This window comes from Pan paniscus, chromosome 23 (genome assembly GCF_029289425.2).
Source record: "Pan paniscus chromosome 23, NHGRI_mPanPan1-v2.0_pri, whole genome shotgun sequence".
NCBI classification, from domain to species: domain Eukaryota; kingdom Metazoa; phylum Chordata; class Mammalia; order Primates; family Hominidae; genus Pan; species Pan paniscus.
In genome coordinates this window covers 55,395,492-55,414,983 of record NC_085927.1, presented here as the reverse complement: position 1 = coordinate 55,414,983, position 19,492 = coordinate 55,395,492, and the positions used below count along the sequence as shown (strand labels likewise).

General features: G+C 52.6%; 1 protein-coding gene across 1 annotated transcript in view; it reads right to left on the bottom strand.

The window, feature by feature from the left end:
- The window catches only part of FBLN1 (fibulin 1), a 98,845-nt gene that overhangs the window by 11,803 nt on the left and 67,550 nt on the right, over positions 1 to 19,492 (bottom strand). The window contains exons 15-16 of the mRNA XM_034948367.4: positions 14,631 to 14,773; positions 12,184 to 12,315 (exon numbers count right to left, since the gene is read on the bottom strand). Of these exons, the coding sequence (XP_034804258.1) occupies positions 12,184 to 12,315; positions 14,631 to 14,773 (275 nt within the window). The remainder of the gene's footprint in view (positions 1 to 12,183; positions 12,316 to 14,630; positions 14,774 to 19,492) is intronic.

Below are 19,492 nucleotides of genomic sequence, written 5' to 3'. Positions count from 1 at the left end.
TCAGTTTCCTCATCTGGAAAATGGGAATAATGATCTACAGGGTTGCTATGAGGAGCAAGTTATATATAAAAAATATATTTTTATATATTTTATATATATAAAAAATATATTTTTATATATTTTTATATATAAATATATTTTTATATATTTTTATATATAAAAATATATTTTTATATATTTTTATATATTTTTATATATATAAAAAATATATTTTTATATATTTTTATATATATAAAAAATATATTTTTATATATTTTTTATATATATAAAAATATTTTTATATATATAAAAAATACATATATATGCCCAGAAGAGTGCCTGGCACACCACAAGGGCCACACAGGGTTTGCTGTTAATTTGAGGACTGCGATAGCCTTGGCCACAGATGGAATGTTCCTAGCAGAGTCCGCCTGGAAGCACCTGACATCCTCCCGGTGCTGGCTGGGTAATGGCGGGCACTGAGATCCTTTCACAGATTTAAAGACGGTCAGGAGAGGCCACCAAAAGATTCATATCATCGTCATTCCTTTTTTTTTTTTTTTTTTTTTTTTTTGCTAATATTGCACAACATGCCTCTACTGCTGTTTGGCTAAAACATTTCATTTTTAAAAAAGAATAATTTATGAATGTGCCCAGTGATATTAAAGGCTTTTCAGAAGGTGCAGACCAGCAGCCTAAGAGGGTCACAAATCATTCCTGCGGGAGGCTCTGGAGACTAAGAGGCTGTTCCCAGCCCCTTTTAACCCCTTGGTGACTCTGGAAGTCAGCAGGTGTGTGGGATCCTGCGGCCAGTTATGGGCAACTGCTGGGGGCTGGGTTGGGGTGACCCCAGTGGGTGCATCTGTTCTGTGTGTGTGTAAGAAGCAAGGACAAACAGGGTGACAGAGGGTAGCCTTGCACGAATAAACCCCTGGAGGCTCTTCCGTCTAGGAATTGTTTGGTGGAATTGAAAGTCAAGTGAAGAAACTCCCAATGCCACAACTCCTGGTGTTTCCCTTTTCACGACACCCCTCTCCCCAGCACAAGCATTTCTCTGCTCTGGTTCATGACAGACTTTCCAGAAGGAGTGCCCCAGGCATGGCCACTCCGGCGCTCTGCCATTCCCTCTGCCTGGAGCCCTCTTCCTCCAGATCTCTGTGTGGGTCACTTCCTCAGCTCCTGAGTCTTTGACAAATGTCACTGACCACCAGATTTAAAGCTGTACCGCCATGCTGCACCCCGCCTCCCCATTCCCCTCCCCTGCTCTGCACAGCCCTCACTACCATCTGACCGTGTATATATTATGCTTGTTTCTCGTCTGCTCCTACCCTCTGGGATAAAAAGTGTATGAGAGAGGCGTTCATGTCTGCCTTAGTCACTGCTGCATTCCTCAGAGCAGGACCTGCCCCCAGGGATACACACATTACTCGTTGGGAGAATGAGTATGAGGAGAGTTGCAAAAGGGGCTCATCTGGGGCCACTGGAGCACAAAAGAAGGAGCTGCACACTCTGCATGTGGAGCATGTGGAGGGCATCCAAGAGGAGGTGACAGCTGACATCAGCTTTGAGGGATGAATAGGAGTTCACCAAAAGGAGAAGGAAGTGAATGTCACGGCTACAGTCCAGGAGAGGAGAGAGGCCATGGAATATTTGGGGTCTGAGGCCTGGGCTGGAGTGGCTAAAGCAGAGTGGAGGGAAGAGGAAGGAGTAAGATGCAAGCGGCTCTGCAGAGCCGGAAGGCCAGTTGGTAGATCTGGGTGCTTCTCTCCAGCCTGGAGCCCAGGCATCCTTGAGCGCTGGGCCCCCAGGGGTAAGCCCCACTCTAAAAGATACAGCAGTGACCACAACTGACAGACAAGCACAGATTCCCTACCTCGTACACATTTTATTCTGGAGGGTAGGAGCAGGCGAGGGAGGTACGAAGCTCTGGGCTGAGGACGTCTCTCTGGCCTGGCAGCGGGGATGGATGTGAAAAGTTCTGGGCTGAGGACGTCTCTCTGGCCGGGCAGCGGGGATGGATGTGAAAAGTGGGGCTTAGAACACAGACACTGCAGTCACAACAACGCCGGCTGTGGGTGTGGGGAGTGGGTTCGTGCCTTCCAGCATCAGGAACCAGTGGCCAGGCACATTTTGCCATGATGCGCACGTACATTACGAGGGGAGAGGCTCCGTGACGTGCTCGTGAACCTCACATCCCATTGACAACATCTGGGAGGCGGGGTACCCGCAGGTCTGAGAAGCAGCCCACATGCCTCGCAGGAGTCCCCCAGAAGCTCACGAGAACAGCAGCATGTCAAGGTCCCAGAATAGGGACCTCTGTCCCTGTACTGTCCGTAGACCCTGTCCACATGGCCTGGCCCAGCCCTTTCTGCTGGCTCCCGGTGCTGTGGATGGCCTGATGTCACCCACCGACAGGCATCACTAGGACCGCATCCTGCCTGGGCCCTCGGGCTGACTCCAGGGTGAATGGATGCGGCCCTTTCCCACGTGGCCCCATTCCGGGCCCTCCTCTCCTCCTTCCGAAACACTTGCTCACCCCCCACCACCTTTCACCTGCTCAGTGTGTGTCCCTGTCTTCCCACCCCTGTGATTCGCAGTCCCTGATGGCTCAGGCATGTGTCCGTGGGGACCAAGCAGGCACGGGAGATGGAAATTTTCAGATGCCCGCCAGGTGCTAAGTCTTCCAGCCCAAACCTTGACGAGCACCACTGCCTTTGTGCAAGGCAGACGTCTCAAGTTTGGCTTCCTTCCACCCTTCCGCTGGGACCATGACGGTCCCGTCCACGGTGACACCGCACATGTGGAGCTGTGTAATCTCCCAACCTCTCTGGCTGCATCGTCTCACCTGCGCTACACCAAAAAGGCCTGTAGAGAGGGGTGTAGCCGACCCCTGGGGGTTCAGCAGGGCAAGACAGTCCCCTCTCCCCACCATGCTGTCTCTTCCTGCAGAGGCGGCCACGGCAGGGGGTGCTGAGCGGGCTGTACCCCGCCAACCCTTCCTAGCCAGGTCCTGGGCTGGAAAACCAATCTCGGATGTGCAGTGCGGCACTCACATGGACAGGGCGTCTCCTGGGGCTGAGGCCTTGAGCTCTGAATGAATGCTGTCCACGTTACTGCAGGTCCAGCCCAGGCTGTCCAGGGGCCACCCACTGAGCAGGGAGGTTTCCGGGACTGGTCCCTGGGGCCCCCTGTGTGTCTCACTGAAGTAGGCTCAAAAGCAGAGACTGTACCCCATTAAATGCTACCAAGCCCTCTGAGGGGTCTGGCCTGAGCCCAGGAGCTGCTGCAGGGAGGGTCACCAGCTTTGTGACGGGGGTGACTTCTGAGAGTTTTGGTATCTGGGGAATTGGGGGGCTGATAACCTCAAGGAGGGATAACAGCAGCTGTTTCGGGGGACTACGCGCCATCACGCAGGGCACAGGGCCTGATGCCTCAGAGCCCATCTCTGCCCCATGGGGTCACGACATAGGGAGCAGAAAAGGTGTGTGTTCTCCTTCCATCTCCCAGTCTCTGAGAGATCCTCATCCCCATGCCCTCCACCTCCTGGAACCCTCGGTGACACCCCCAGCTCAAGATGGAGTCAGGCCGCAGCTGATCCCAGCCCAGAGGAGGCCAGGCCCAGCACCCTGGGAAAGAACTTGGCTGCCGGCCAGGGTGTGGCCCCCGGGGTGACAGGGCTGTGTCTCCCAGAAAAGAGAAAGCGCGTCATCCCTGGGATTTGCTGTGAAAGCCAGGACAGGGCAATCACTCATCGTCGGGCAGGGACGGCTGCGCTGTTGTTTTTAGGTGGAATTTCTGAATCTCATTTGTAATGTGTACTGATCCCGGGCAAAACTCTCCACATGGGCTGCAGGACGCGGTTAGCGGCACACATTTAACCCCTTAAGAGGTAATAATTTTAACGAGGTGATCTGGGCCCTGCTGGCTGGGACAATGGATGGTCTCAAGCCTTGACTGAGGCCTTGCCTGGCCAGGGGGAGAGGTACAGCTAGGTAGATATCTCCATTCATAAGCCCTCGTACCGGGGCTGCTGCATACAGTTGAGCAGGTTGTGTACTGCAAATAGACTCACCGGTGGATGGTGCTGCCTAGATTTTGCAGTGCACAACACATTCAACTGTACATAGCAGCCCTGCCACACGCCACTTCTCTCTCTCTCAGACATGAACTGGGATGACACCAACCCCTAAACCACAAGCACTTTCAGCTGTGGGAACTCTGGCAGGATGCTATGGATGCTGGTGGGGAGCTTCTTAAAAGCAGGATGCGTAGCTTGGATGTAGATTTGTTCTCCAATACCCAGTGCAGGGCCTGGCATAGAACAGTACCCCAGGATGTTCTTGTTGAATGAATAAGATAATTCAAGGATGATAGGACTTGGGAGGCCTGCTTGCTGACTTGCTTCCGGCCAGGCCAGCCTCACCAGCCCAGGCCGCGAGAGCTGCCTATTAAGTAGGTCCTGGGCAGTTGGAGCCACTTTGGGCTGGACGGTCCTGGCCCTGTCCCATCATCCTTGATCTGGCCTGTTGTCCCCTAAGAAGGCTCCGGGCTCCCACCAGCCCTTCATTTCCAAACTTCTTCCTCCCAGCGGCTCATTTATCCTCCAGACTAGACCACTCTTATGTTAAAATAGGCACAAACCTCAGTCCCTATTACCCTGCAGGGCAAATATTATTATGGCAATTTTACTGAGAAGAAAGCTGAGGCTCAGACAGGTTATGAAACTTGCCTAAAGTCACACAGCTGGAAACAGAGAACAAAGCCGCGAGCCCAGAGCAGTTTGCCGCAGCCACACAGACCCAATCACGCTTTGCCTAAAAGGGGCCCCTCACGCCATTGCTATTTTTCAAACGGTAAACTTGAAATTGGGTAATAATCCTTATACACCCACAGATGGAATTTAAAATGCGATTTCAAAACATAAACTGTGGTAGTTCCCTTTAAGGGGGGGTGTGAGTGCTGCAGGAGCGTGTTGACACACTGGCAAAACTCAGAGGCTCCCACGACTCAACACAGACAATGTGGGAAAGCGGCTGTCAAGTTCACTTTCATGGAAAAGCCAGGGTGTTGTGCCGGCTTCTCATCCTATGTTGCCTCGGCACGCATTCTGAATGTGCGTTTAACTCTCACACCAGAGCAGGGCTCAGTCACCCTTGCTGCGGGTTCCAGTTCTCCACCTCCTCCCAGTTCCTCAAGGCGGTTGACCCAGAGGACTGCCTTATACCACCACCTCCTGGGGGCCCCTGCCTTATGGGACAGCTGGATACAACCCAAAGACCCTCACACCTACATCGACAGTGCAGGCCTATGCAGAAGTGACTCCCATCCGCCACCGCATGACCTCAGGGAACTCCTGCCTGCTCCAAGCCCCCCAATTAGAATTCCTCACGGGAAACCTGCCTGGATAACACCCTGGACCCCAGTAAAGGCTTTGGTCCCACAGGTCTCTCTCTGTCTCTCTCTCTCATTCTCTCTCTCTCTCATGCTGCAGGCGCTTCCCCTTCCCATTGGCCCTGCAAGGGGTGCTCCCCACCTCTCTAGGACCTGTGAGTAACAAGCTGCTTCTGTTACTTCCTGTGTTGATTGTGCTGTCTTCTCTGCGTCTCACCTGACTGGCACACCAAAACCCAGCTTCCTTCCTGATCAGGGCTAGGAGGTACAGCCACTCTCAAGAGAGACGGCAAGGCCAAATTAGGAAGAACTGATATTTACAGAACATTTAGGTTTCCATCAGTATTTACATCCTGTGCACCCACTGTGTGCCAGGCACTGCTGGGAGCTTTCACATACATCGTTTCATCTGATTCCATTAATGAGACGCAGAGTCTCCAATTAGGGCGTTTCCTTCCTAAATGTAATATAGGTGACCATGTCTAAGGTGAGCAGCTGGTCATCCACCCTTCGATCATGTGGACTTCATCACTGCCATGCTGCTTGGCAAGCCTTGCCCCTGCCAGGAGCTGAGGATCCAAACCCTTCAGCTTCTCTAAGGAATCCTGCAGCAGCTGAGCCCTTAGAGCTGCCTAGGGGGCTGAGGGGCTTGGGGGACAACAGAGAGCTGACTTAAGGACCTGCTTGGGAAGTGCAGCTCCAACTCGCTGGCTGTGGGACCCTGGGCCAGCACTTCCTTTTTTTTCTTACATAAATGGTGATACCAGCCCCAGGGTGGCTGTCCCACAAGGCTGCTCGAGGATCTAACAGCATATGGTGCTTGCGAAGGGGCTCTGGGCACAGGACGGGTGGACGTACAGGGAGGCACCAGGTGATTCCAACGCAAAACTGCCAGCAAAGTCTCCAAATACTGTCCCTGGGCCCAGGGCAGCCTTGGGCTGGGGACACAAGGTCTGGTCTTGATACTACAGGACTGTCCTTTCTCCAAGCCAGAGAGTATAAAACATCTCAGAGATCAAACCCTGTGCATACGCACTCACCACTCACACGCACCCACACACACACACACACACTCCACACCCAGCCACACATGCACTAAATCATATCAGAGGGCTTGCCCAGAAACAACTGTGCAGAGTGGAGCGGGTCTGAATGTCTCCTAAGACGCGTAGGTTTTCATTAAAGCCCATTCCCAGCCGTGAAGCTCCTGCCCCAGCCTAGAAAGATCCTCCCTAAATTGCAGCCAGCCCCAGCATCTATCTGCACCGGGTGCGGCTGTGGCTGTCACTGGGGAATCATTGAGGCTGGGAGGGGTCCTGGAAAGGAGGCAGGTCTGGGGGTCCCAGGGAGCAGCATGATGGGTCGCCTGTGTGACCAAGGATGAGTGGGCCCTCGGCAGGTAAAGAGCCGGAGAGAGACCCTCCAGGACCTCGCCATTCTGCAGCATGGTGACATCTGAACCTCATCTTTTGACTGCCTGGACATACAGGGAGGTCTTTCCTCATCAAGGGCTGGCCCAGGACCCAAGATCCCATGGCCGGGAGCACTGTGACTGTGTGAAAGGAGGTGCTTCACTACTTATCCTCTCCCGCTGGGACTCAGACTCAACCACTGCTGACAGATGCCAGCCAGTGTAGATACCAGCTAGTATAGACCAGAAAAAATAATCAGGGCTTAACATAGGCCATGGGGATGGGGAGTCCCGGATCTGGGCAGTTCAGGTCTAAGCTCTATCCTCGAACACTTCCTAGCTGGGAGATCCTGGGGACTTGGCTCCTCCGGCCTCAGTCTTCTTACCTACTGAGTGGGTACAACCTCAACCGCAACCTCAAGCTGCAGGAGGCCCAGTGGGTTAAATAAAGCAGCGGGATCTGGAAGCTCCATGGGCAGCACAGACCTCCCGTGGCTCCCGTGGTCCCCAGGACAGCATCCACCAAGGCCTGGCCCTGCAGCCCCTTTCGGCCTCCCCTCGACCCTCCCTGCACCCTGGGTGCTCCAGCAGCCCCAAACCGCAGGCTGTGCCCTCCCTTCCTGGCTCCCTGCCTCTCATCGCGCTGTTCATGGGCCAGCCACAGACGTGGCTGTGAGTTTGGGTGTCCCACTTGTCTGGCTCACCCCTCAGCCTCAAGACCCAGAATGTGTGTGACCTCTTCCAAGAAGCCTCCCCTGACTGCCCCATGGTCATGCCCGTGCGACAGGAGGGGCTGGCCTGCAAAAAACTACAAAGACAACTCCGTAGCTCCCTGCAACCCAGGAGGCCCAAGGGTCAGGAGGTCCACATGCAAAATTCGTCCGTAGGCCAAAGAATTACTTCACCTGCAGGCTCTCTAGCTCCTGTTGGCATTGGCAGGGTTTTAACAGAAATGTGGCCACAACCAAGCCTCATAGCACACAGATTTCCCTCCCTGGAGAAATAGGGAGGGTGTATTTGCAGGCCAGGCCCTCCTATCACACAGCCATGACCCTGGAGCAGTCAGGGGAGGCTTCTTGGAAGTGGTCACACACATGCTGGGTCTTGAGGCTGAGTGGAGTGAGCCAGACAGACACAGATGTGGCTGGCCTTAGAGTTAAAAGGAAGTGGTGATCTGGAGGCTGGAGGGGAAGTCTGAGGCTCAGACAGCAGCCACAGCCCAGGGGCCCGGGGAGCCCGGGTGGCCTCGAGTTGCCTTTCTGTCTCTCTCATCCGCACGCTGATGATACACAGCCTGCCCCTGCTGCAGCCAGGGCTCCCCCATTAGTCATCACTCAGGAGATACTACCTGAAAGATCTCTTCCCAGAGCACCCCGGATTACAGGCTGCAGAGCTGAGAATGAATCCAGAGCCAGATAAGGAAAGCTTTGTAGTGGCCTGAGAATCCCTCGGGCATTAATGGAGCATTTTTGCACAGGGTGAAAACGCATTCTTCATTTTTCTTTGACAGCCGGTTAAAGAGGAATGCAAGGGGGCTTTACAAAGACAACGGCGCGGGCCCTGCTGCGGGCTCCTCCATCCCCGCTAAGAACGGGTCTTTCAAGGCTACATGAGAGGAAGACCCGGCCCTTGCAGGTTCTTAGTGGACTTGGGGCATTTCTCCCTCTTCTTCTGTTACTCTGGGAGGACTGAACACGGCGAGCCCCGGGGCCTGTGCGCTGATTGTTTCTCTGGGACACCCAAACTCACGGCAACTTAGCCCACCACAGCAGCAGTCAACCCTGGGCTCCGGCTCTGGGTGGGTGTGGTGTTTGGGGAAGACCGGGCTCCAGGTCCGCTCTGGCCCCAGCTCTGAGTGGCCTCGGGCAAATCTCTTGCCCTCTCTGGCTCTCGCTCTTTCCTTTGTTAGAGGAGATAATCCCACCGTGTCACAGGGTCCTGGCGATGATGAAACCCTGGCTCCTGGTCATCACAGGTCCTCACTAAGTGTCACTCCCTCACATGCAAGGACACTCAGCTCGGGCCTCACCTCCCCCAGGAAGCCCTCCTGATCCGGTGCCCAGTGTCCACACAGGGCATGGCCTAGAACAGACAGGTGTAGAACACCTAGAACAGGTGAGTAGAACAGGTGTGTCTACTCACACCTAGAACACCGTGAGTAGGCGGCGTTCCCTGCCGTGTGCTGCAGGCAGCACAGAGCTGCACGGGGCTTCCCAGGAGGCTCAAGAGCCTCCCACGCTCCCCACCAGGAGCAGCGGCCCTGGAAGCCGCTTTCTTTCTCTCTACCACCGTGAAGGGTTTCTGCCTAAGTCACTGCTTGAAATCAGAACTGCACTGCTAAAAACAAGTCTGAAAACATCCCAGGCCCTGCGGTTTTTCAGTTGCACAGTCTCAGGCGGTCATTTAACTCAGCTCCCTCCTTTGCCCAAGGGAGACAATCATGACCCGTCGCTGGCAGTGTCTGTGAGGACTGGGGAATGCGGGGGTGAAGGTGCCCAGCAACGGTAAGGAGCCGGCGAGGGTTCAACCCCATGTTTTCAGGGCTGCTTCAGGCTGGGCTCGAGTCCAACGGTGGAAGCATCTATTACCAGGTGGACAGGCCAGGAGCCGTGTGCTGGGATGGCTGCCCCTAGGGACCAGGAAGCTCCCAGGATGTATGGAAGTTATTCTGGGCAGAAGAGGAGGGAGAAGGAAATAGGGATATGGAAGCCCAAGGACGAGATCTCAGACAGAGAAATAAGATCAGCACAGTGGGGACAGAGACAGGAGCCAGCCAGCAACGCAGCCTAGGTCCCAACACGCAGGGCTTGCCTCCCTGGTCTCAGTCCTCCACCTGAGATGACATGGGCACCAGGTCAACTCCAGGAGCCCAGCCAGGTGGGGCATCCTGCACACAGACCGAGGTGTGGAAGAGGCAGGGGCCTCCCCAGCACACAGGGCTACAGGCACGACAATTCCAAGGGCCAGGCTGGGGCCCTCCCCCACGCAGCCCCGGCCCAGAATTCCAAAGACCAGGGCACCCGTGACCAACTGTGCCGGGGGAAGCCGCTGGGTCCTTGTGGCCTCATCCACATTCTGTTCCCAGAAGCCCGCTGCCGGGACGGCACCTGTGGTCATCTCTCATACCCTGGGACTCCTTTCCATTGCCCACTGTGTCCCTGATTCACTGTGAGAAGACTGGCAAGCCCCCTCGCCCTTCTGGGCCTCGGTTTCCCCTCCTACGAAAGAAGGAAGGGATGGTCTCTAGGAGCCTCCAGGCTCTGACATGCCAGGATTTTCTGCCCCAGTGGATGGGAAGCTGAGAAACAGACACTCCCAGGTTGGTTCTGTCTGGAGCAGATGCAGCCAGAGAAAGGCGCTGGTGGGTGCTGGTTCTAGGCCCAGCAGCTGCCCAACCTCTTGGCTTGGGTCACCCCAGGAAGGATGTAGGTGGGAACTAAAGACATAAAACCTGCCAGGAGACTTCCCCTGAGAGAGCCTCCACAGGCCATCAAGGCCCATCTCTGTGCATGCCTATTTCGACATCATATTTTGATGATCTGATACGGGGTGGCTTCTCCCTGCTGCTGAGATGCAAAGTCCTCAGGGGCTACGTGGCATTTATCCATCTCTGTATCTGCAAGGCTCAGCCCAGGGTCAGGCACAGGTAGGGGCTCAAGAAGGGTTCAGAAACGGAAAGAATGAGTGAGTGAACTAGAAGGTCCTAGGATTCCAAACTCCCATGTTCCAAGATCTAGAAATCACCAGAGGGCCATGTCCCAGCCACACCTGCAGGCCCAGCATCAAGCACAGGGCTGGCCCCTTTGGTTGCAGGGCCGCACGGCGGCGGCTGTGGGCCAGTGTCAGGGTGCATACCCCACCCACCCAGTAGGACAGGACAAAGCCCTGACCCAACCCCCTCCCTGCCTGCCCTCCTGCACAGGGGCCTGAAGGACCTCAAGGCTGTCTTCATCTAAACTCTCATTTCACGATGGGGGAAACTGAGGCCCAGAGTGGTGAGTGACTCAAGGGCAAGCAGCAAGTTTCACAACTGCCCACAACCAAACCATGTGCCTTCCCCTTGGAATCACGCGAGGGCTAGTGCACCATTAATTGTAATTAACTAATTATTCCTGCTGCCAGCTAGCGCAGGAGGAGGCTGGGGTGGGGAGCCCCCCAGTGACTCAGTCATGTTTACAACATGCAAACCCATTTAAAAGCTTGTAAAGGTGCTATAAATGGCTCTTTGGCAAGACGGGAATAACGATTCCCTTTCTCCAGCTGCCAGTTTTAACAACCGTCGGGTTTGAGGCGCAGACTGAGCTTCCAAGGTCCAACAGCGCCACCTGGAGGCCAGGCTCCAAAACGCTCTGCGCTGTGCGCACCGCACGCTCGTGGGTTCTGGTTAGGACCTCCCGGAATCCAGCGCCTAAGGGACTAGGAAGCCCACTCCTCCCAGTTCACAATGGGGAAACTGAGGCCCAGGGGAGGTCAGGGACTGTCCGTCCGTTGCTCAGCTGCTTTGAAAGTGTTCAGAGTATAAATCCGAGTCCAAAATGGCAGATGCCACCGTTTTCATTTCCCATGACTGTAAATCTTTTAAAATGTGACAGTTCAGGAGAGGGGCTGTGAATGACAGAAACAAGCGTGCGGAATGGAGTGGGCCTGGATACTTTTTCACACGAGTAGGTTGTCATTAAAGCCCGTTCCTAGCCAGGGAGGGCCCTGCCCCCGCCTGTAAACATCTTCCCCAGCCTGCACCCACCAACAGGACTTCCACAGTCCCCTCATGCCCCAGTCTCCCTTCACGCTCCCCAAACACCGGATCTCCAGGGAGAAAGAGCAGTGAGCTCCCCATTCAGATGGGCTGTGCACACAGAGTGGCCTTGGTCCTCTTACCAACTGATGCGTGGGGAGGGGACGACTACTGCTCAAGGCCACACGGCGAATCCAGCTAGTTCCAAGGCTGAGAGACCAGAGCTCAGGCCCTCTGATTCCTACTTTGCTATCCCTCCCATTGCACCCCAAGAATAACAATCCCCTTAGCTCCCACCGACCGCGGGACTGTGCCAGCCCTCAGGACAAGCACTTTACTTGGGTGGTATCATTTGAAATTCATGGTTGTGAGGCGCAGCGCTCTCTGGAACCCACCCATGTTATAGGCAGGGAGACTGAGACCCAGAGGGGTCACCCAGAGAGCGGGTGGCACAGCTAGGGTCGGATCCCAGGCAGGATCCCCCACTCTGGCTGTTCCTCCGGCCGAGACCGATTGGGAGCTGTGGTGGCCTCGGCGCTGGGCCCTGAAGGTTGGGTGGGCTTGGATTTGGGGAGGGGACTCAGACGGGAGTTGGGCTGGGCCAGAGAGGGTTTGGGGGTGGAGGGGGAGGGGTGCCTGGATAGAGCTGATATTCCCAGCCACTCACCCACAGTCATGCCGTCCATGTAACGCTTGATGATGTCAAAAGAGTCCCGCAGGTTCCCTTCCGTGATGTCGAAGATGATGTTAGCCTGGCTGGCAGGATGCGGTGGCGTGATGGCCCGGAGGAAGATGATCTCTGCAGAGGCACAGCACGGACAAGGGCTCAGCACAGCCTGGCCCCAGCCCCAGTCCCAGCCTCGTCCCCAGGAACTCACCCTTGGGGAATGAAGACCTAACCCAGGGCCCTTTCATGAGACAACATCAATGAAGCCAGAGATCCCCTGTGTGGGGAGGGTGGAGGGGTCTGGATCTTCCTATATCATAGCCCATCCCTGTTTTATAGCAGGGGAAACTGAAGTCAGGAGAGATTTTGGATCTTCCTCGGGGACACAGAGCTAATCAGAGGAAGGGCTGGTGAGAAGTCATCAGTCACTGTGCATATTCATGAAGGTGGGGACCAGAGGAGGAAAGCGAGTGAGGGGACAGAGGGAGAGAGCAGAAAGGCCAGAGGGGTGGGCTCCTCTCCCATCTATAGTGCCACAGGTCAGGGGGGCCACCCTGAGCGGTGGCCTGGGTTCTCTGGGGGGGTGTGTCCATCTCCCAGATCAGACAGTGAAGCAGGGCAGCCCCAGCTCTGGGCTGTCTTGGGGGAGTCCTCTCTGTGGGCCTCAGTTTCCTCACCTGTAAGGTGAGGAAGGAAGCCAGCGGAGACCCACTAAAGGTCATTTCAGCACTTAAGCTCAGGGTGTGGATTTCCTGGGCCCAAGATGCTAACAGGTGTCCCAACGGCACTCGGCTCCCTGCGATAACCAACACTCAGATCGGGGCTGGCCGGAGAGGCCACAAAACCAGCCTCTGGGGATTTGGGAAGGATTTGTATGTGGTTTGGTGAAACCCCATCATTTTGCAAAAGGCAAATACCAGTTAGTTATTTTCTCTGACCCAAGTCTGTGCCACCCTGTGACGATTCAGCGCTATTCCTTTTCGGGAGGAGCAAGCCTAGGGGGACTGGGACTGGGGACGGCTCCTTGGGCAACCACGTGCTGGGGGAGCCTCTCCTCCCCCCACCCCCCCTGCATGGTTGTGTCATGGTGTAAACACTGGTGTCCTCGCGGCTGGCTCCGTTGCATGCCTCCCCTGAGAGGGTGGGAGGACCCCTTCTTATCACCATGTCCCTAGAGCCTGACACAGAGGGGCTCCGTCCATGGCTGCTGAATGAACTCATCATGGCATGCTTCTCCGCAGGCCAGGGATAGGGACTCCCTAGAGGGCGGGGGTGGTTGGGGACCGGGCACACGGGCAGCACAGCCAGGAAGCGAGGTGAACAGGACAATGCTCCATCCATAGCCTTCTGCCAGGCTTGGGAGCACGCAGCCCAGGCCCTGCTCCAGAGAAACGGTGCAGTGATGGCAGGTTACACAACATGACTACACTGCATGCCAGGAGCTTCCTAGAGAGCCAGGCTGGGGTGTGGGAGCACTGACTGGGTTATACCTGAGCTTCCTGCTCCCCGTCTGGCCCCTCCAGTTCACCTGGCCCTGGATCAACAGGATGATGTTTCTATATGCAAACCTCCTCCACTGCAACCTTCCGATGGTTCCCCCAAAGCCTGGGGGTTGAAGGCCCAACTCCAGTTTTAGCCTCCTGTTTATCCTTCCAGCCCACCTCTTGCCAAGCCTCTACCGCTCCAGCAGAAAACCTTGGCTCAGTTTCTCAAACGCCCACACCACCCCCCCCATACCTCCAGACCCTTCTGGCTATGTCCTGCTCCACTGGGCACCCTCCTCTCCGCTTCTCCCCCTTTCACTCAAATACCTCACCACTCAGGACCCAGCCTGGCCATCACTTCCTCCCGGAGGCCCTCCCTGATTCTCCAGTGCTAGTCACAGAATCAGCGCTTAATGGCTCTCTGCAGAACAACCATTACCCATAAGAAAAGACCACCTGAACGGAAAGCTGAGAATGGGCCAAATGCTGCTGTGCCAGGTGGGTGTGGGGGGGACACAGACACAAAGAAAGTTCTGCATGTCAAGTTGCTGGGCACGGTGGCTCATGCCTGTAATCCCAGCACTTTGGGAGGCTGAGGCAGGTGGATCATGAGGTCAGGAGATTGAGACCATCCTGGTGAACACGGTGAAACCCCGTCTTTACTAAAAATACAAAAAGATTAGCCAGGCGTGGTGGCGGGCGCCTGTAGTCCCAGCTACTCGGAAGGCTGAGGCAGGAGAATGGCGTGAACCCGGGAGGCGGAGCTTGCAGTGAGCCGAGATGGCGCCACTGCTCTCCAGCCCGGGCGACACAGCGAGACTCAGTCTCAAAAAAAAAAAGAAAGTTCTGCAATTCAAAGCCTGGGCCACATCTTACAAGGAGCGACTCCTGTAGGCCAAGCCCTCAGCTGAAGCCGAGGGAGGCCCTAGGGGGCCCTGGGACCCCCACACCCATTCCACTCACCTTCAGGGCGGGTGAACTCGCGGAAGGTAGGCAGCGAGATGACGGTGTGGGAGATGGTGTGCACGGGGTCGAACACGCATGTGACATCGTTGGGGCGGCAGGACTTGATGCAGCGGACTGTGTCTGTCTTCTCCTGCTGGAGCCTGAGGGGAACCACAGCACACGAGGCTGACGGGGAAGCTGGGACAGCAGCTCCCACAGGGGCCGAGGTCTAGGGAGGAGGAGCAGGTGGCCAGGGCAGGGGCATCTGTCCCAGAGACAGCTCCATCAGAGAACGACAGTGGTCTCTGCAGCCTGGCTGCTCTGTGGGGAGGCTTCATGGCCCTTCCTGCAAACTGGACCGGGACCTAAATGCCAGAAACACCCTCCAGCTTCCATGTGCCCTGGCGGATAAGCACAGCTTGGACATTTGTCATCAATTCGTCCAGCTTGGACGAATTGAGCATCAATAGCTACAATGGCAAAATAGAGTCACAGGTTCACTTGCCCAACAAATATGTTTTGAGTGCCAGGCGCCAGCTGCTAGGGACAGCAAAGTGAACAAGGGACACATGGTCCCGCCTTCTCAGAGCCCACAGTGAGGCTGGGCAGCAGCGTAATAAACGAAGGAGCAGATAGAAAGCGCCAAGCTCGGTGCCCAGCACAAGGCAGTCAATTCCACATCACCAGGTGACGGGGAGGCAGGAGAAGAGGCTACAGTCTCTCAGAGGTCTGGCTTCCAGGTACTATGCTAGACAGAGTTTTACAACCTCTTGATCATAAAATAAAACACGGATACAAAATTACACAAAATGAAAGTATAGTTTAACGAGTTATTACAAGGCAAACGCCTTTATAATCACCACCCAGGTCAAGAAAGAGAACTTGGCCAGCCACCAAAGGCCCCGCAACTGCCAGACAGAACTCAACCCCTCCTGCAACCCAACAGTGACCCCTAGCCTGAGTCCCACGGCAGTGCTCTACTTGGGTTTTTTTTTTTTTTTGAGACAGAGTCTCGCTCTGTCACCCAGACTGGAGTACAGTGACACAGTCTCAGCTCACTGCAACCTCCGCCTCCCAGGTTCAAGCGATTCTCCTGCCTCAGCCTCCTGAGTAGCTGGGATTACAGGCGCGTGCCACCATTTCCGGCTAATTTTTTTGTATTTTTTTTTTTAGTAGAGACAGGGTTTTACCATGTTGGTCAGGCTGGTCTTGAACTTCTGACCTTGTGATCCGCCCACCTCGGCCTCCCAAAGTGCTGGGATTACGGGCCTGAGCCACCGCACCCGGCCTACTTGGGTTTCTTTATAGTTTTCTCACATCAGTGTGCGTCTCTAGACACAATCATTCAGACTTGTCCATCAACAAGTTTTTGCTCTGCCTTTTAAGTCCATTTTAAGCTACAGGTTTCTTCTCTGTTCCTTTATTTTCTTTTCTATTTATTTATTTATTTCAGACGGAGTTTTGCTCGTCACCCAGGCTGGAGTACAATGGTGCAATCTCAGCTCACTGCAACCTCCGCCTCCTGGGTTCAAGCAATTCTCCTGCCTCAGCCTCCCAAGTAGCTGGGATTACAGGCATGCACCATCATGCCTGGCTAATTTTTTGTATTTAGTAGAGATGGGGCTTCACCATGTTGGTCGGGCTGGTCTTGAACTCCTGACCTCAGGTGACCCACCCACTTGGCCTCCCAAAGTGTTGGGATTACAGGTGTGAGCCGACGTGCCCGGCCTCCTTTATTTTCCATACAACTTATCTATTAAAGAACCTGAAGAATTTGAGCTGTTGTGTTTCCTACAGGCTGGACTTTGCTGATTGCATCCTCACGGTGCAGTTCAGCATGGTCCTCTGTCCACTGGATTTCTTGGACATTGGCAGCCAGATCCAGAGGCCTGATCCCATGCAGGCCCGGTCCCTTTGGCAAGATGGTAGGTGGTAGTGTGTCTTCAGTGAGAGCCACACAGTGACTGGCTGTCTCTGTGAGGACAGCATCTACTGATGCTCAAGGCCTACGCCCAATGATTCATCAAGGATTGCAAAATGCCGATAGTCTGGTTCTACCACTTCATTTCCATTTATTAGCTGGACTACTCCTGTAAACAGATGCTTCCCTTCATGTGCTCTTGTGATTTAATTACCAGGAAATAGCAGATCAATACTTGGTTCTTTCCTTGAATTTTCTAATTTTCAGGATAATAAGCTAACTAGTGTGCTATGATTCTCCAAAGGATTTTTGGGGAAAAAAAAATCAGTATGAACCCATGATTGAAGCCACTCCGATGAGGTTTGATCCTCTGCAATTTTTATCCTTTGTTGAAACTCAAATTTTCCCATCTCTTGCCAGAGGGAAAATGAAGTTGGCTCCTGGGTCCTTTTGGCCCAGCCCTTGTCGTCTTTCACAGCTTTCTTGCTATCTGATGTGACAAGATGATCCAGCCTCATTTTACACTTTTACTGCCCAAGACCTGGAATCAACCATTTCTGCAAGAAGTCCTGGATTTGTATTTCTGTTTTTGTTTTTCATTTATTTTTATTTTTATATATTTTTTGAGATGAGTCTTGCTCTGTCACCCAGGCTGGAGTGCTGTGGTGCGATATCGGCTCACTGCAACCTCCACCTCCCGGGTTCAAGTGATTCTCCTGCCTCAGCCTCCTGAGTAGCTGGGATTACAGGCAGGCACCACCACAACCAGCTAATTTTTGTATTTTTAGTAGAGATGGGGTTTCATCATGTTGGTCAGGCTAGTCTCGAACTCCTGACATTGTGATCTGCCTGCCTTGGCCTCCCATAGTGCTGGGATTACAGGTGTGAGTCACCGCGCCTGGCCTGTTTTTGTTTTTTAGTGAGAAATGGCTTATCAAGACCAGTCTGGATACTAAGGAGGCTCAGTGCTAGGGGGTTGGTCATTGTTTCTAGGCCTCTTCAGTGAACATTTAAAAACTAATATACACCAAGAGTTCATACTGATATCCAATTCAAAAGAAGGACCATATGGTTTTTTAATTAATCTCTTCTGTATTACAAAGGCATATTCTTTCTTCCATATCAGAATCCTGGTCCTCAAGGACATGCAGTATCCCATCATTATCCCACATTACCTACACAGTAGCCTCAGGATAACAATTCTAAAGTTACCATGACTAACATAATTATTGAAAATATTTTTTGATATGCTCTCCCTATTTGGCTCAGAGTTTAAAAATAAATGTGCTATGTCTACATTGTCTGAGCTATCCAGTAATTCATACTATACTCTTTTCCTTATAACACTCATTTAGTTGTAGTTTTAGAAGTAACTGAATGTTTAATGCTTGCATGGTCATAATAGTTTGTGCTTTTTGTACATGAAAGTCAGTTTTGCTAGGTATAAAATTCTGGGCTTAACTTTTCTTGAGTGTCCTTAATATGTTATTTATTTTCTTTTAGCATAAAGTGTTGCTGTCAAAGAGTCTGATGAGAACATTTTTTTTCCTTTATAAATCACTTACTGTTTTTGTTTAAATGTTCATAGTTTGTTTTTCCCTCCTTTTCTTTCTTTCTTTTTTTTTTTTTTTTTGAGACTCTTGTTGCCCAGGCTGGAATGCAGTGGCATGATCTCGGCTCCCTGCAACCTCCGCCTCCCAAGTTTAAGCGATTCTCCTGCCTCAGCCTCCTGAGCAGCTGAGATTACAGATGTGCACCACCATGCTATTTTTTTGTATTTTTAGTAGATATGGGGTTTCACCATGTTGGTCAAGCTGGTCTTGAAATCCTGACCTTGTGATCCGCCACCTTGGCCCCTAAAGTGCTGTGATTACAGGTATGAGCCACCACACCCGGCCTTCCTCCTTTTCTTTAAAGTACAATAATTTCACAAGAATGTGTTATGTGTCTTGGTGTTGGTTGTTCTTGTTGATATTCTCAGGTACGCTATGTGTTATTTCAATGTGGAATTTCAAATCTCTTTTTTAATTTATGGGAAGTTTTCTTGAGATCACGTATAGTACTTTCCCCCATGTATTCGGCTTCTTCTGCAGGGAGTCCTATTATCTAAATGTCAGATCTTCTTACAGATTTTGAATATTTGTCACTTTTTCTTCAAGCCTTTCATCTCATTATTTCTTTCTTGATTTTTAAAACTTGTTGTTCTTTTCAACTTCTATTTATCTGTTTATTCACTTTTGTGTTCCATCTAGTTTAGTATTTACATCTGAAATTTTTAACTTTTTGTTTCTTTGGTCTATTACTTCATTTCTCAGTTTTCTTCTAATTCTGACTCGATTTTTCTATTTTCCTTTCTTTCTTTCTTTTTCTCTTTTTCTTTTTTTTCTTTCTCTTTTTTTTCTTTCTTTCTTTCTTTTTTTTTTTTTTTTTTTGAGACAGTCTCGCTCTGTCACCCAGGCCAGAGGGCAATGGCACAATCTTGGCTCACTGCAACTTCCGCCTCCCTGGTTCAAGTGATTCTCCTGCCTCAGCCTCCTGAGTAGCTGGGATTACAGGCACCTGCCACCATGCCTGGCTAATTTTTGTATTTTTAGTAGAGATGGGGTTTCACCATGTTGGCCAGGGTGGTCTCGAACTCCTGACCTCAGGTGATCCACCTGTCTCAGCCTCCCAAAATGCCGGGATTACAGGGCACCCGGCCCCATTTTTCTTCTATGTTTTGTTTATTTTCTTAACACTTTTGGTTTCTTTCAAGATAGAATATTAGAATTTTCATTTAGTCTGGGCACGTCTTTCTGGTGTGCTTTCATTACCCAGAGGGATATCATTCTATCTCTTATTCTCTTTTTTGCTTATAATAGCTGTGCATTTGTTTGCTATACAACAGACTGGGTGGCCTAACCAACAGAAATGGATTGTCTCATGGTTCTGGAGGCTGAAAGTCCAAGATCAAGGTGTT